This window comes from Tachysurus vachellii, chromosome 3 (genome assembly GCF_030014155.1).
Source record: "Tachysurus vachellii isolate PV-2020 chromosome 3, HZAU_Pvac_v1, whole genome shotgun sequence".
Classification (NCBI taxonomy): Eukaryota; Metazoa; Chordata; class Actinopteri; order Siluriformes; family Bagridae; genus Tachysurus; species Tachysurus vachellii.
This window is the reverse complement of record NC_083462.1, coordinates 18,846,224-18,863,631: the sequence shown is the minus strand read 5'-3', so window position 1 is coordinate 18,863,631 and position 17,408 is coordinate 18,846,224. Positions and strand designations below refer to the sequence as shown.

Sequence of the window (17,408 nt, the reverse complement as noted above, 5' to 3'; positions counted from 1 at the left end):
GTAACATAGTGAAACTTTAAAAAAATAAATAATTGATTGAAAATCTCTATATTTTAATAAACAAAAAAAAATGGCTGCAAAAATGGGAACAAATGGATTATATGAAAGCATTGAATCCAGCCAGGGCTTCTTTCTCCCATTCGGAGTCGGAATCGGAAAAATCTCCCGCGTCGCTGCTGCCGCCAATGGGGGAAAAGTGACCCAGGCTGCCGTGTGGCACTCTGATCTGTGTGTGCTGCACAGGACAGCTGGTCTGTGTTGGTGGTGACCGGTTTGGGATGAAGTTGACATGTGTCGGGACTGGAGGGATGACCACTCTCATGTCAGGACCGATGGTTCTGTTTGGAGGGAAATTGTCATAGTCCACCAGCATGGTATTCCCTGAAGGCTCTGGCTTGCTCTGAGCAAGAACGTGTCCGTTTGCCCTGTGGCACTGCTGACGCTCCTCTCTCTTCACCTGATCTGCTCTGATCCTCTCGTCACTAGCCTGACCAAACAAGCCGGACATGGAGTGGGAGTCATAGCTTTGGTTCGGTTGATTGAAGATACCTCTCGGCTCCTGGCACAGTTGAGTGAAGTTGCCCCTAAGCTCCTGCCCCAGCTGCTCATGATGAATGGGGTAAGAAGAAGCTGGTCTGTTTGAGATGATGGGAATGCTTGCTTTGGTCTTCACAAGAACTGGAGCTCCGACCTGGCGTCGTGATTTGGCACGTCGGTTCTGAAACCAGACCTGAAAACAAATATATCACTAAATTATTGAATGGAACATAAAGCAGAATTAATTTTTTTTTCTTTAATCCTAAATGTCACATCTTAAAGAAGAGATATCTGAATTTAAAACAAAGTAAATAAAAACTAATATAGCACTTTATACAGCACTTTTGTCAATTTATATAAACTATGCTTTAAAAATAAGATTTACAAATGGGTTTAATAAACAAAAAATTAAGTTTAGGAATTATTTTTTAATTTAACCTTTAAGGGAGGGGGAAAAGATGAAATTCCCTACAAACAGCATAGTGCATTATGGGTATTTTGTTATACCAGCTATAGGGTACATTGCTTGATGATATTCTCCACTTTTAGGAGTCAATAAAAACTAGAGAAATACAACAAAAGAATGTAATCCTTGTTCTATACTTGAGGAACCAGTATTGAATCCAGCTCTTCAGACCATTATTAATCCACCCAAGAGTTGGGTGGATTCCTGGTACCTCAGGACTACAAACACACTGTTAATGTTTTCCCATTTACAATAACTCAGTTAATTAAGAATTAGCTGATTGATCACATGTTCTTTACATTCTATTTACATTACATTACATTTACATTATCAATTCAATTTACCTGGATCCTAGACTCAGGTAAACCAGTCAGCGCCTCCAGTCTCTCCCGCAAGTAAATATCCGGGTACTTGGTGTCCGAATAGACTTTCTCCAGCACTTCAATCTGCTGCTGGGTGAAGTTGGTTCTCTTCCTACGGTGTGTTAGAAGAACCGCACTGTCCATCACGGGCCTGCTGTTCTTAACTATAGTCGCTCTCTCATACAAGCTGTAGTCTGTAGAAAAAAGGATAAACAAGCAGACATTAAAATGAGCTCCTGTAGACTCCTTCAGACAGTTAACATTTCTGTCTTTCTAACATCTTTCTTCTGTCTTTTTTCCTGACAATTGAGACCATCTGTTGTAGGATTCAAGTCCATTGTATTTTTTTCCCAATTAAATTTATTTGGGGCTTTATAAACAAAACTTTTATGGAAATTTATTTGCATTTATCAGTAATGAGCAAACCTGAGGAGACTGTGACAAGGTAAAACTCTCTTAGACGGTATGAGGAAGAAACCAGACTCAAAAGGAAACCCAGCCTCATTTGGGTGACACCAGAGAGTGTGGTTATAAATAATGTCCTTTCTACAGTCATATACAGTCCATTTGTAATTGTACAGCATTTATAACAATGTGTGTTGTGATCGAGCAGCTTCCCAGATGTCCAGATGTAGATTTAGACCCCAGGCCACGAGATAAAATCTCCCTGACATGATGAGGAACAAAAACTATGTACTAAGGAAACAAAGCTGAAATTATTTTCAGCATAAACCGATTTATTAAGAAGAAGCACAGAAACATCTTTTAGTATCAGGAACCTTCAAAGAATCAGGTAAAATATATGAATATACACCAAAGGTACAAAAGTAAACTATGATATAACCCCAGCAACAAGGAAAAGAATAGGCAATATTTTCCACCTAGATATTAAAGATATTAAAACGGGAGAGAGAGAGAGAGAGAGAGAGAGAGAGAGAGAGAGTATCAACCAAATTTATGCTATTCATAATGAACTACTTTTTAAGCTTAAGAAGTATCAACCTGGCAACCCGTCTGCACCCGGAGCTGTTATTACCTGCAGGCTGCCCGGTGCCGCTCCTGCTCAGGTTGGTGACCGGAGGAAACGCGGGGTGTTGTGAGTATTCCGTGCTCAAGCCGTGTAAAGTCGCCATGTCCTTCTGCTTGTATACGTGTTCAGGTGTGAGAGTGAGTGTGTGTGTGTGTGTGTGTGTCTTGTGCGGTTATATATATAGTCCCTGCTCCAGCCACCTGATCAAAGCGCCGGAAGTGCGCTGATAACGAGCGGCTGGCACCGTGTGCTGACCTCCGGCTGGTGCTGCGGGTGCGAACGCGTGAATGCGGCATCCATCCAACACGTTTGTGCTCTCTTAATGCACTCTCCTTTACACATCACTCCAATACACATCAGCTGAAAAAACATTGTACCTGCTTACATTCTGGATCTATTGACCACATTGTACCCAGACTGGCTGCAGGGCACAGTGTGTGTGTGTGTGTGTGTGTGTGTGTGTGTGTGTGTGTGTGTGCGTGTGTGTGTAAAGAAACATATTACAAAAGAAAATACAAAAAACATGGCTCAGATTCTGCAGTTATAACACAAGATAAAACACTCACTGATTGCTTTTGAGAGCAGATTTCTCTCTTATCATTTTTCTCGTGGTGTCATAAAGCCGTACGAGATGAGCTACAGCTTTAAAAGATTTCCAAAGAAGCAACAATCAGCGTCTTACAATTAACGTAAATGTAATGTAAAGCCTGTGAAATCTGTGTCTCGCTATGTACAAAGACAAATCCAAAGGCACACCAACTTTAAAAACAACTTAAAGTACACCATTGGACTGTAATTAGCTTTTACAAAAAAGTAGGACGTTAACTAAAGACCTAAAGATTAAGGGAACCAGAAAAGAACCAGAACCAGAACCAGATTAAAGGAACCATCATACACCTTAATTTGCTAGTAAACCAACATTTCCAGGTAAAAGACTAAGGCTGTACTAATTATTTTATTTACTACTTTTATCTTGTCTTGAATGTGTAGATTTTTCATTATATATTATACTTTCATACTCTGTTCATCTTCGTCATCTTCGCTACCTTCTCCTGCATACCATCCTTCTCAGGTTTAGTGCTTCAATACACAACAGTGATGATCTTGATGGTTCACCACACACACCACCTGATGAGCCCCTTAAAGCACACTTCACCTGATTCAGCCATAGATCTAAATAACTATCTAGATGTTTGTTCAAGTTATATTGATGTTGTAACCTTCTTTATGTCAATCCCTTCAAATCCCTTTAGACCAGCATCATTCAGGAGAAGCAGAGAAGCTGTTATGAAAAAACAACAACAAAAGCATTCTTCTGTTCAGCCAGCAGATGAGAAATGTTCTGGAAAAGCGTAAAGCTTTTCTCGATCAAAAAGGGCTTCAAGATAAGTCAAGCTGACCAGAACTATCCCAAGAACCACAGAGGAACCTTGTTCATTTCCCAAGAGTGAGGAATGGAGATCTGGACCTCAAAGAGCTTTCAAACATTATAGAGCGATCAATATTTCAGCTCTACTGTATATTTGAGCCAGGGTTTATTTTATTTTTTTATTCCAGAGTTTAGAAGAAAATTCATTTAATTTAACTGAGCAATCATAAACATCTAATAATGAAGGATTTATGAGCTCAAGCAATGAACCTCTCAGATTTTTTTTAAAATCTATAGATCAATAAAATCCATGAATTTTTCTTTGTTTTTTTTTTTCCATGAACCCAGTTCGATAAATTCCGATTCACTCTTGATTTCCTGTCTGCATTTTTTTTAAAATCCCCTTTTTTCTTCTTTACTTTGATCACATCTTCAGCAAACAGGTCTGCTCAATGGTTCAACAAAATGACCCTTCAAACATCAAACAGTTGGAGCAGATAATGATGAGCCGTTATCGGTGTGGCTGGCGGCCTTCACAGACACGGCTTTCGCACCTTCGGAGCGAGTCCTCAGACAGACGGATTAGCCAAAAGACATCGCATTGAGCTCAGAATACCGTCAGAGTCAGTAAAGGGTTCAAGGATCGAGGTCTCTGAGAAGTTTAAGGAAGTTTTTGGACCTCAGTGTTTGAAAATATCTATAGATTGAAAGAGTTAGCAGAATCTTGGCCTTTACTTTAGTCATTTAACTCTCGACTGGATTTCAATCTGATCTGTAATTTTTTTTAGAAGTATTGTGGAGTCTTCTAGAGAATAAACACACAATATAAACTCGAATTACAGAATCACTTCCAGATCTTTACTGTGCTTCAGTATTTTTGGATTTTATTCTGGATTTCAAGTAGAGAAAAAAAATTGATTTGTTTATGGCACAGTTTGGCTTTTTTTTGTGAACATAGAAAAACCCCCCACAAACATTAAACCAATGATCTAAAAATCTGTTTAGACCTGTTTAGATATTTGCACATGAATAGACGTGCGAATGTTTTCAGACTAGTCAGAGCGAAGTTGTGTGATTAAAAGGTCACAATTTTAGACTCAGACAGCTTCATTTACCAACACTGATTTTTACAGTACTGCTGTAGAGGCATTAAAAGGGAAAAGCTGGACTTTAATGATGAACTTTATATTTTTTTTCTCCATCTACATCTTGTATTTCAGAAACTTTAGTTCAGGATAAAAAAAAATTTGTTTTTATTTTCATGAATAAGGAAATTTTTTTTTTAATGAATGAATGAATGAATGAATGCATCGGGGAACTCAATCCCAGTTAAGAGAAACGTGCATGGAAACTTGAGGCTAACTCACTCAATACATCCAGCCATCTCACTCTTTCTAGCCATCTCTCCTTCCATCCCTATCTACCCGTTCCTCCCACTCACTATCCATCCATCCAACTTCTCTCCATCCCAATCTCTATTTATATCCATCCATCTCTCCATCCCCGTCTAGACTTTGTTTATAGCAGTCTTTCTCCATTCCCATCTACTCACCCCTCCCACTCTCTTCCCATCCATCCACCACCCTCTCTTTCTCCATCCATCCCATGTTTCTTTATACCTCTCAGTTTTTTTTCAGCATTCCCAGAACATTAACACAAAACACACAACTGAAATGGCTTCTAGTTTTTCCTGCTCTTTTTTTAATTGGTCTGCTAATGATATTTAATCATTTAAAAAAAAAAAAAAAAAAGCCTTATAAAACGTTGCACTCCTAAAGAACACACTTTTAGAAGGGTGATGCATTTCGTTTTGAATCTAAATATTAGAGATCGGTTTATCCAATTAGGATGTTTTTCCCTCCTTTTTATACATCTCGCTCCTCTCTGTATCAAACAAAAACACAAAAGAGCGAACTGAAACGTCCAGCTCCACTTTTAAAGATACCCTAAGCTACCATAGGTGTGGAAACAGCACTGAAGTCACTTGGACTGTTTTTTAAATGTTGATCAGCTTGTAATAAATCCTTGAGAGATGTCCACTGATGGTTTTGTTAAAAGGTGTGAAGGAATTGTTATTTAAAAGTGACGGGTGTGAGCAGACATGACTGCATGCTCGTGACAGTTCACATGGATGTAACACGTTTGAAAGAATCAAAAGGCCTCCTGCAGAAAGAACCGAGCAGAGATACACTTTTCTTTTTCTTTCCCTGACAGTGGGACAAGCTCGAGAGACACATGGCTTTGAGTCAACACTTTATTCATATCTGAGCTACATGCTGGAGAGGAAAATCTTTCCAGACGAGACCCACATCCGGTAATGTTCACGTCCTATGTTCCTGCGTCCTGTTAGAAAGACGAGCAGCGAGTCAGGGATGTAAACAGAGTGGTTACGACATGAGAGAAATTCAGTACACACCTCTTTTAACATTTTCTGACTTAAATGACGGACACTCTGTGTTACAGACACCGTCAGACTGGTGGACGTCACACAGAACGGTTTCACATTGGACCAGGATCTGAAAGGGGAAAAGTCAAACCACACAAGTTTAACTATTAGCCTGTATGAAGCACCGTTTGAGGTCAAATAATAACCAGCGATGAGTCACCTGATCATGAAGAGGCATGTCGTCTTTGACGAAAGTAAACATGTCGATTTTGAAGCGCCTCACATGAGTCGGGTATCGAACCCGGACGTCGGATGCGACGGGGTAGAATGTGATTTGGTACCGGTCTCCTGGATTCGCACAGCTACATGTAAAGCATAGGATGAAAAATTAAAATGTGGCATGACTTAGAAAGTTAATTTCCTTTACGTCTCTGTGTGTGAGTGAGTGAGAGAGAGAGAGAGAGAGAGAGAGAGAGATTACCCGTTCACAATGAGATCCCAGCTGAACACTGAGCCTCTGTGATTAGCCGAAGCCCAGCAGTTCTCCAGCACCAGCTCTATTTGTGGGTCAGTGGACTGCATCAGCTCTACCTCGAAGAATAGAGGCTGCTTTAAATACTGCGCCACTGGATACTCCTCAGCCAGGTAGAAGGTATCATAAGAGGCATCTGGAAAGAGAGGCAGACGACATTAAAGTTTACTCCCATTTACATTTACTCATCTGGTTGATGCTTTCATTGGGGGGGGGGGGGGCACCTTACAATTCAGACAAGATACAGTTAACACAAAACTGATGATGCTGTAATTTAAACCCGCAACCTTTTGATCAGTTGCCCAAAAGGTTTTAACCACAGGTGTGAAAGATGTCTGTCTCTCCCTCATCCATCCATCTCTCTCCCTCATTCCCCCATGCATCTCTCTCTTTCTGTCCTATTCCCCGTACATCTCACGCTCCCCATCTCTCGTTCCCAATCCATCACTTTCTCTCTCACACCCTAGCTAGCCTCCTATCACTCCATCTCTCTGAATCCTTCCACCCCCATTGAACTCTCTTCATCCACCCCTCTCACCACATATCTCATGATTATTGTAGTGTGTAGGGTACCCTACCTCTAGCGAGCCTCATCCTGACATGCAGTTCTCCAAAACCAGGATCCACATGAAGTGTGCTTGGGCGCAGCACGGCGGAGAATGTCATAGCCAGCGTTTTGGTTATCTTGTAGTTGCAGACCACCAACACACTGACATTGATCAGAACAAAACATTGTTAGAATTAAGCATGAAAAGGAGAAAAGGGAGTCAGAATAAACATTAAGTACAACACAGTACCTGTACTCCAGACTGTTTTTTGTGGCCTTATGCAGCGCAGGTACAGCAGACTTCCCCTCGCCCATCGAGATGGTGTTCTCATACGTCATGATGCCATCGTGGAACTGGAGCGAAGAGACGCGAGAGGATTAAATGGTGAAAGTTTCTACTGTGGAAAAAGGAGAGCTGTAGCACGCACATACCCTCCTGGTGGTTTTGCAGCTGCTTGCATCAAAGGAGAAGTACGCAAAGCGGTTGTTGCTGAAGGCGGGTTTACACGAGGGGTCTCTCAGCGTCAACTGGCTGGGGATCACCTGGCTCGCCGATTTCACCTTGACGGCGAGCGCAGTTATGGATCCGTTCGCAAAACATTCTACAGAGGGTTTTTACACGAGAAACAGATCCTGAAAACGGAATCTCACAAATCTAGATTGATCTGATCTAGCTTCCATAGCTCAAGTAAAATATTTAAGTTTCCAGATATTAATTATATGCATTAAATACGAGTTTGATTTGAGTTGAAATTTTGTCTTGAAACGTATAACTTTACACCCACTGGTGGCCAGTTTACTGCCGCTGTGACTGAAGACAAACATTCTGGCATTGTGAGGGAGTTTTCATGAAAGATTCAGAGCAAACCCACCAATAAGATGACTGCTTGGGTTTTTTTTAAAAAAGCTACAAGCTATACTAAATAGTAAAGCTAAAGAGTGAACTTGAGGTCATGAGGTTGTGTGTTTACAGCAGAACATAGTCATCTTTAATCGCACATCTATGAGACAACTACGTTATATACACTGATTCATGTACTGGAACTTACTATTTATGACTTAACTGTACATTTATTTCTCACACACACTTCAGAATCCACCACCCTGTAATACTTTCCCTACAGTAAATCTGTACAGAGTTTCAGACTGTAAATAACTCAAGAGCTACATAAACCTATTTGTTCGGTCTTCTTGTGATATTTAAGAGATTGTCTTGTGCTATTAGTTTTATAGTTGATGGAAGTGTGGTCTACCAGAGCAGCCAAATGTGTGTGTTGTACCCGTTAGCAGACGTATGCACAATAAGAGAAATTTCTGTGTGGCCTCAACAAAGAAGTATTCACATGCCTTTAGACTATTTTTTTGTAATACTGCAACCTAAACATAAGTTAGAGGAAGCAGTACAGAAAACCCTATATCACATACCTGTCATGATCAAGGGAAAGGTGCAGGCAAGGGAGAAGTTTTTAAACTGCCAATCATTGTGTGTTATAACTACATTAATACGAGCTCTCACGGATGACTGATTCGCCTTCTGCAGTTCAAAGAGAGAGAGCGAGAGAGACAAGAAGATGGACAGAAAGCAAGAAAGGCAGAAGAGAGAGACAGACAGAAGGGGGGAGGGGCGATGATGGTTAGAAATCATCCCATTTACCATAAACCAAAAATCGAGTTACTCTAAAATAAGCAGACGCCTCGAACAAACAACTTTATAAATGTGAACATGACAAAAACAAAAGCACTTTAAAATGATCAGAGGTCATGAATCATGAGAGGAAGCAAGTACATTCTGTACCTCAAACACAACGTCCTGCGCCAGGAAAGGCACGGTCAGGTCTAAATGAGTGCCGTTCTCCTTCACGCTGTACTCCCTGTAGAGGTCAGCCGAGAGGTCACGCGTCCCGACCCTCACGCGGAAGTTTACACTTTGGTTCCCGTGTTCAATCGTGATGTAGAAGTTCCTGTCATCGCAGACTCCATTCATATAAATCATCGCTGTGCAGAAACAAGAAATCAGCATCAAGCCATCCTTCCATCCCTCCATCCGTAGTCATACTTACCCACATCCTCACGAGTAGCTTCAACTAAAGCGAAGTGAGAAAAGGGAATAAATTCAGGAAGCACCAACAAGCCAAAGGTGATGGGGAGCCTGTAGACCATGTTCATCAGCTTCACATGCTGGAATAAAGTGCAGCATGCAGTCAGAATCGTCAACACAATCAATTCCTAAAATCAGCTTATTTTTCTCCTTTGCAGCCTTTAATACACCTTTTATTACCGTTTATAGAACAGGGGCATAGAAGCCTTTATCACCACTACATATACATTACAGCACAGTGGAATTCTTTTCTTCACATACCCCAACTGAGGAGGTTGGGGTCAGAGTGCAGGGGCAGTTATGATACAGCACCACTGGAGCAGGGAGGGTTGAGGGCCTTGCTCAAGGGCCCAGCAGTGGCAGCTTGGCTGGGCCTTGAACCCTGATCAACAACCCAGAGCCTTAACCAGTTGAGCCACCACTGCCCCAATTAAGAATTCTAACAGTACAAAGTCTTCAGCTGGAATTTGGGAAAAATCTTAATTTCTGATCAGTTACAAAAGTAAATGCACTGGGCAGAAACAACTGAAGGGTTGTGGTAAATTTAGGTTAAAAGTTCAGGAAAAAAGAAAAGAAAAGAGAAGGAAAACAAGGACAGGGACAAGAAGGACAACAAGGAGGACAAGAAGGTTAATTTTTCAAGCAATCAAAATTCCTGTCTGAAAGATGGAAATACATCCAAAACAAAGCCACATTGAACACTACAAACCTTGTTAACACCTGATCATTAAAATATCACACCTTCATCCTGATGCAATCTTTAAATGATCGATTAAAAGTCTATTTTTATAATCAACACCTTACATCAGTGTAGAATTTCAACTAAAATATATATCATCACTGATGGGGTGGTGTGATGGAGGAATAACACACTACAGGACATGTGGATATTGGATAACAAACAATCAACTGTCACTGATTCACTTCCTGGATCACCACAACTCAAGGGTTTTATTCCTTATTCATACCATGAAAGTCTCAAAATCAAGCCTGGACCTGGACTGGATCCCAGAACCTGATGCAAATCAGTAAATTCTAGATCTTCTAATTTGCATATTTAAGCAGTGGAGACTTACCGTTCTCAGGACAGAGGGATCAGAGAAAGGGACCTTGATGCTGAAAACCTTGGAGCCGTTAGGAAATAAGTGTTCCTGTAAGTTCAGTCCTCTTTCGTTGGCCTCGTCAACGCTCATCACTCCATTGGACAAGGTGATGTTCAGCAGCTCCACATCGGGAAGGAAGGAACCCAGAGTGATATGAAACATGTCCGAGTCTTCAGCAGTGTCTGTAAATGGAAAGAAATTCATTTCAGCTGTTATGTTATTATTTACTGATGTTATATATTCATGATGGCTTTAAATATCTCACGGTTCGTGATGTGAGGTTGTCGATGCTCCGGTGGTGTAATGATCGGATAATGGACTTTGTATCTGGTGATTTCAGACTTTCCTTCCATCCACAACATTTCAAGCATCGGTTCAACACTATAAGTGATGTGGTACTCGTTATCCAACACGCTGCTCTACAATGAGGGAAGAAAATCATCTATCAGAATGAAAATCCGGTCCATACCAACCTAAGTATTAGTAACCAACCTTATAATAGCCGTCCGGACCACCAACAGGCAGGGTAATGATAATCTGGTGCTCGGTCATCATCATGGTATAGCCTCGAGCGTTCATCTCTGTCTGATTGAGCCTCTTTCCGTTAATCCCCATGTAGATTTCAAGCACCTGATGGTTAGGAGCCGTCATCAGAGGACTGATGTACTGAGGCATGTACCATGTGATGAGTTTGTCAGTAAAATGGAGTCCACCTGTAAAATGATTGAGATTAAAGGAAAGATAGATCTCTTCCCGTAAACATTATCCATCTTTAATTACATACCAGTTGGACAGACAGCAGCACCGTCAACAATGGTTACAGACCAAGCCTTCTTGAAGTAGGTGCTCACTTTAAACACTTTCATTTGTACCCCATTCACCTGGTTGGAGGAGAAAAAAATAAACCCACAAGAGAAAAATCAGAAGATCTCCAGCACTTTAGATTGGACATATCTGTCACAGCACTACTTGCTCACGTACATCCTCAGTATACGTGTCAGGTGTGTTATAGGGGCTTCGCAGAACCAGTCGTGTGGAAGTCATCGATACGCCATAACCTGCTTCACGAACCTCATCCAACATCATCGGTTTTTCTTTGGGTGTGTAAAAGACCATCCTCCAAATATTGCTGAGAGTGGTAGAAACCTGAAGACAGGAGAATTGAGAGAGAGAGAGAGAGAGAGAGAGAGAGAGAGAGAGAGAGAGAGAGAGAGAGAGAGAGAGAGAGAGAGAGAGAGAGAGAGAGAGAGAGAGAGAGAGAGAGAGAGAGAGAGAGAGAGAGAGAGAGAGAGAGAGAGAGAGAAAGGACAAACAGTATTGTGTGAATTTAGATCATTAGGAACAGCAGTGTGCATTAAGGAGGTTTTGGATACTTCTTTGTCCAAATTAGCAGAAGGTTGCATGGACAACTGCTGACCAATAAATAAATAAAATTACTCTTGATAAAATCAAAACTGAATCTGTGGGGAAATAAATAAAAGAAAATTAATGAATTTGTGAAAGAATAAACAAAAAAAAAAATAAAGAATTACATTCTGTGGGTGGAAAATCCATTAAAATTAACCTTTCTGTAACAAAAAAAATAAAATCACAAGAAAAATGTTTTTGTGAAGAAAAGTAACTAATTTATACATTTAGAACAAAAAGAGAAAAAAAATTGAAAGTTTTCAAGGCAAAAAAAACAAATGCACTGAAATCTCAAAATCTGTAAAGCTAAAACCTTTAAAGTGTCTAAAACAAAAAGGTTTTCAAATATAGATGATCTAATATCTGGTAACACCTAACTTTAATAATAAATAAACAAACAAACAAAAAGGTATTTATTGGCCCACCCGACATTAATCTAAAGAAGTAAACTGTCCGGTTCATAACAGGTGATTTCACCTTACAGTTACCTGCTGATCGACAGAGAATCCTGACACCATTGGTCTCGGCTGCTTAGGCAGATTCACATCAAGGCGTCCTCTGTGGACAGAGACCTTAAATAAAAAAAAAAAGAAAAAAAAAACAGACCTGGATTAAAACACCAACACAAACAGTCTATAGAAAAACAAGGATTGAAAGTATCTTATGAAATATTTACAGCCTTGTTCGTGTGCTGAGGAAATTACCTCCATGAAGTTTCGTTCACAGAGAATCTCACGTGAAGCCCACTGATTGTATTCGCAGGTCTTTTCCACCTCAAGCACATTGTCAGACATTTGATTACCGTAAAATTGCAGGCGCAGTCCGGTATCAAACACGACATCACCCTGAGACCAACAAGACACATGAAGCAACACTCAACTCACCACTGGAATTGTGCTCAACTTTCTAGTAAGTTCTGGATTTTTGAGATTTTCAGTACATGGTTATGAGTAAAGCAGCTTAGCAGTGATGTGTAGATTCTCGTATTTCCCCAGGGATCTGACGCGATGCTGTAGCCACACTGACTCGCCAGAGCTCCTGTTAGCATCACGCTTTGTGAACCATCTGGACATTTAAAAGGGAAAATATTTTCATGTAATAGCAGTCTACAGATGTAGACATGTATCAGACATCTATAGATCTCTCTCTCTATATCCACCCATCTTTCTATACATCTATTTACACATCCATCCCTCTCCATCAATCCATTCACACTCTCTAACCATCAGTCATTTAATCCACCCCTCTCTGTCCATCCATATCCACCTCTCTCTCTCAGTCGACCTCACACACTAACCACCAACCTTTTAATCCATCCCTCTCCATACATTTCTCTTGATCCATATATCTTTATACATCCATATCCACCTCTCTCCATATATCCCTCACGCTCTCTAACATCAATCTATCCATCCATCTCCACCTAACTATATCCATCCATCCATCCATCTCCACCTAACTATATCCATCCATCCATCCCTACTGTATCTATCCATCCATCCATCCATCCACACCTATCTATCCATCCATCCACACCTATCTATATCCATCCATCCACTTACTCCTATCTATCTATCTATCTATCTATCTATCTATCTATCTATTCAAGGCTCAAGCTCAGTTTGAAGAACACTTACTGAGGGCTTCGACTTTGAGTTGACGTCCAAAAGACAGAGAGCGATCCAAGGTAAGCTTCATAACATTTCCAAGACATTCCAAACTCAAGCCAGCTCCTGTAAAATCATAAAGTCACACTGTGCCAATCCAGTTTGGTCTTTAAAAATAATTACAGTTACTCACTCTGACTGAAAGCCTCGCCTGCACCAGCAACCACCAGAAGCCAGAACGCACTAACAAAAACACAAACTCAATTAAAAAAAACAAAAACAATAAAAAGAAATTAAAAAAAAAAGACCTTTTCTGATTTAATCTGACCTCAGAGAACTTACCATAATTCACAGAAAGGTGGCATGGTAATGAAAGGGAGGCTTGTGGAACCTTGAACAAACTTAACAGTGTGTTGTGTTGAGGAAAACACCCACAGACCTACAAAGATACTTTAACAACCTGCTGAATATCATGAGGTTCTGCAAATGTTCTCAAGGTGCCAGGATTGAAGAAAAGCACCAGAAAAATGAGGAAAATGAACCAACTCGAGCTCGACAGCTCAAACTTGAGAAAGGACGTGATGTTCAGCTCCTCTGCAGTGAAGTAAAGCCACTCCTACACAGGTGATCCTAATGACACTGATGCTCATTAGACACACAACTCAGTCCAAACAGCCACCTTATCTAGTAAGATCTAGCAACCAACATGTGACAAAGTTAGAGCTTCAAATTCATTCTTTATTCATGTTCAGCATTGAATGTGCTGGTTAATATGAAGTATTTCATATTAGTGTTTCATCAGTGTTTGTTTTTATCTAGTCTACTAGGGGCAATATATTCATATAAAAGATCTTTCTGTGAACATTTTTTTCTCCACACAGATGTTTGTATCTTCAGAGTAAATGTTGATATCAAACTCATTTCTGCTCTCTGAGATGCTCCAAGTGTTTGTTCATCTAAAAAGCAGCTCAGATTTCTCTTCAACACTAAAATTCAGTGTAAGTTTAACATCAACACGTGAAGAGTCAGTAAATTAGAGTCAGTGTTGTTCATATTAAGGAAGACAGACAGAATCTGTGGGGTGCCAATACTTTTAAAACCAGTGATTTAAAATAAAAAAAATTGTTTTTTTGTTTTTACAGCAGCCAAAGAAACAAAGAATCTAATCAAGAATGACAGCGACAAAACAGGCACTGCATTTTTGTTCCAACAACCATTTAATAATATTTGAATAATTTACATCAAGTATTAAGAGACAAAACTTCTGCTTTAAAGCAAACCCGAGCAAATCCGAACACACGCTGGAAAATCTGTTTACATTAAAGTTTAAATTAAAGTCATGAACGTGGCGATGAAAATCCATCATCAATAACCTCGCCTTATTTTTTCTTCATAGTCCAGAATTGTCTGATGCAAGCTTTGTCTGGCATCTTCAAAGTGGCTGTTTATTTCCAGCGCTTTCTTAAAATCGCTCTCGGCATCTGGAAAGAAACCTGCGGGAAAGAGAAACATGCGTGATGCAGGGAATAAAAGACAATACGGTGTGATGTAACAAGGGAAATCATCTACGGCTTAATGTTGACTTTAAAAATCGACTTTTTTTTATAATGGTATTTAAGTATTCTGACGTCTTCGACATCGTGACGGCAATAATGTACTGGATGTTTCCTAAGGCTTAATAAATAAATAAATAAATAAATAAATAAATAAAAGTTCATCATGTATGGAGACTTTTGGGACACTGTGTATTTTACACGTCTTCACAAAACCGTCCTTTTTTCCTACCTGATATCCGAATGTCAAATTCTTTACCAATCTATGAATATACAAATTATGCAAATTGAACGGTTGGATGAATATAAATAAATACAATGAATATGCAAATCGCTCTGTGAGGTCATTCGGGGACGTTTTTAGGGAATCTACTTTCCGCTTAAAACAGCTTGCAGCATCTTCGAAGCTCATGATGTGAATAAATAAACAGAAAGATGATGAGTTACAAACTTTATTGCTAAAATTATGTGCTTTGTGACAGAAATGTGACCCAGGAGTAGTTAAAAAGGAAGTGTGGACACCTACCCAGTCTATAGCGAATTAACCCTCGGTTGTAATAAGGCACTTCAAACTCTTTGTTTACTTTAATAGCTGAGCTGTAATCATCCATGGCTTCATAAAAATCAACCCGGAAGTACTTCACCTGGCCGCGGTTATTGTAGGCTATGGCGAGGTCATTACTGCCGCATTGTCTGTAGTGTAAATAACAACATAAAATGGACAATAAACAGATAGCATTAAGATCAGATTCTGTTCAACACACACAGGTTAGCGTTATTCTTCTAAAAGACTTATTTTAATCACCCAGATGTTGTGCAGATGTTGATAAACTGTGTGTATAACTCCTCTGCGCGTTGGAAATGTTTGTTGTCAAATTGTTTATCAGCTTCATTTAGGATCGTTTGTCTGTTTAACACGTCTTTATGACGCTCCATGTGTCTGTCTCTCGGCTGACAACAACAAAGAACACTTTTCTTCGTTTGTGTTTCTGTTGGATCCGTCGGTATCAGTGAAGCGGTAAACGTGAAGTAACGTGCAGCGCAAGCTAGTGATAGGAGGACCGAATCGAGTCGAGTGATAGGAGGACCGAGCCGAGTCTTTGAAAAGAGCCGAATCCTTGAAAAGAGCCGATTCTTTTCAAATACTCGGCTCTTTTCAAAGACTCGGCTTTTTTCAAAGACTCGGCTTTTTTCAAAGTCTCGGCTCTTTTCAAAGACTCGGTTCTTTTCAAAGGCTCGGCTCTTTTTAAAGACTCGGCTTTTTTCAAAAAGTCGGCTCTCTTTCTTTCTTTACTTCTTTTTTTGCCTAGTTTGAATGCAGCATTTCTTTTTTCTCTCAGTGGGGACATGTTCTGTTAGCCAGATAAGATTGTTTAAAAGTTTATATTGTTATTCATAGTTAGCCTGAAGTCACTGCTGTGTTTTTATTTAGCAGCCTGACATTTATCTGTAATAACTGTTCAGCACTTACTGTGATACGAAAATATTGGAACCTGGCTTTCATTAGACCAGTCAGTAAAACAGTAACATCTAGTTTCCTTCTTTCTTCCAGCAGTAGACTGAACCTATATTTATGATGACTGTATAATTTGCCAGCAAGCATGAGAAAAGGTGCACAGTTCTCCTTAGAGACCTAGACTGATAGTATAGTTGATCATATGTCATTCAGCTATAACATTAAACCACCTCCATAATATTGTGTCAACCTCCTTCATCAAGAACTCATCAAGGCATGGACTCTGAAGGTGTGCTGTGCTACCTGACACCAAAAGTTGTAAAGTGGAGCTTCCATGGATCAGATTTTTTTGTACATCACATCCCACAGATGCTTGATCAGCTTGAGATTTCTGTCACGTTCAGTGAGACATTCATTCGGCTGTCCACATTATGTCAAACCAGGCCACCTTCTTCCATTACCTCCATGGTCCAGTTTATATAATGTATGTAGGAAAAGAACAGATTAATTATTGGAGTCTCTGTCACGCAGTCTCTGTCTGTCTGTCTGTCTGTCTCTCTGTCTCTCTGTCTGTCCATCCATCTAAGTTTTAAAAGACAGGATTTCATGATTTTGCAATTGTAAACAATTATATTATATTTAGAGGAGCTTGCATTTTTTTCAAAATGGCTGCGTATTTTATGCAGATTTGGGCAGAGACACTTGATGTCACCATCAATACCAACATTAATTCCTCCTCAATTAACGTTTGTCAAACACGAGTGCAGATGTCATAGAAAGTAATTACATATTTGCCTTCACTAATATAAATTTAAAATAAAAATATTATAAATAGTTAGAATAAATTACATTTTGTTTAATGATCAGTTTTGTATTTTTTATTGTAAGGGTAGCTAAATATCACAAGTAACCCAAAATGTGAATTTGTGAAAAGTTTATTGGAAAGGTTTATCAG

The 17,408-nt window shown here is 39.8% G+C and overlaps 3 protein-coding genes across 3 annotated transcripts; all 3 read right to left on the bottom strand.

Moving 5' to 3' along the window:
* Window positions 1–68: 68 nt before the first annotated feature.
* mixl1 (Mix paired-like homeobox) lies at window positions 69–2,631 on the bottom strand. The gene is made up of 3 exons (XM_060864953.1): window positions 2,402–2,631; window positions 1,348–1,559; window positions 69–730 (listed from the first exon to the last, which is right to left on the bottom strand). The coding sequence occupies exons 1-3, from the start codon at window positions 2,496–2,498 to the stop codon at window positions 98–100; spliced, it is 942 nt and encodes a 313-aa protein (XP_060720936.1). The 5' UTR covers window positions 2,499–2,631; the 3' UTR covers window positions 69–97.
* Window positions 2,632–6,018: 3,387 nt separating this feature from the next.
* zpax1 (zona pellucida protein AX 1) lies at window positions 6,019–14,001 on the bottom strand. The gene is made up of 21 exons (XM_060864952.1): window positions 13,787–14,001; window positions 13,638–13,687; window positions 13,475–13,570; window positions 12,778–12,902; window positions 12,542–12,682; window positions 12,326–12,409; window positions 11,412–11,576; window positions 11,215–11,311; window positions 10,923–11,143; window positions 10,696–10,849; window positions 10,404–10,612; window positions 9,290–9,407; window positions 9,025–9,224; window positions 8,655–8,763; window positions 7,662–7,831; window positions 7,480–7,583; window positions 7,261–7,391; window positions 6,632–6,818; window positions 6,371–6,512; window positions 6,181–6,280; window positions 6,019–6,107 (listed from the first exon to the last, which is right to left on the bottom strand). Exons 1-21 carry the CDS (start codon window positions 13,807–13,809, stop codon window positions 6,034–6,036), a joined length of 2,700 nt encoding a protein of 899 aa, XP_060720935.1. The 5' UTR covers window positions 13,810–14,001; the 3' UTR covers window positions 6,019–6,033.
* Window positions 14,002–14,642: 641 nt separating this feature from the next.
* Window positions 14,643–16,043, bottom strand: ttc32 (tetratricopeptide repeat domain 32). The gene is made up of 3 exons (XM_060866143.1): window positions 15,803–16,043; window positions 15,524–15,690; window positions 14,643–14,937 (listed from the first exon to the last, which is right to left on the bottom strand). Exons 1-3 carry the CDS (start codon window positions 15,931–15,933, stop codon window positions 14,810–14,812), a joined length of 426 nt encoding a protein of 141 aa, XP_060722126.1. The 5' UTR covers window positions 15,934–16,043; the 3' UTR covers window positions 14,643–14,809.
* Window positions 16,044–17,408: the final 1,365 nt, after the last annotated feature.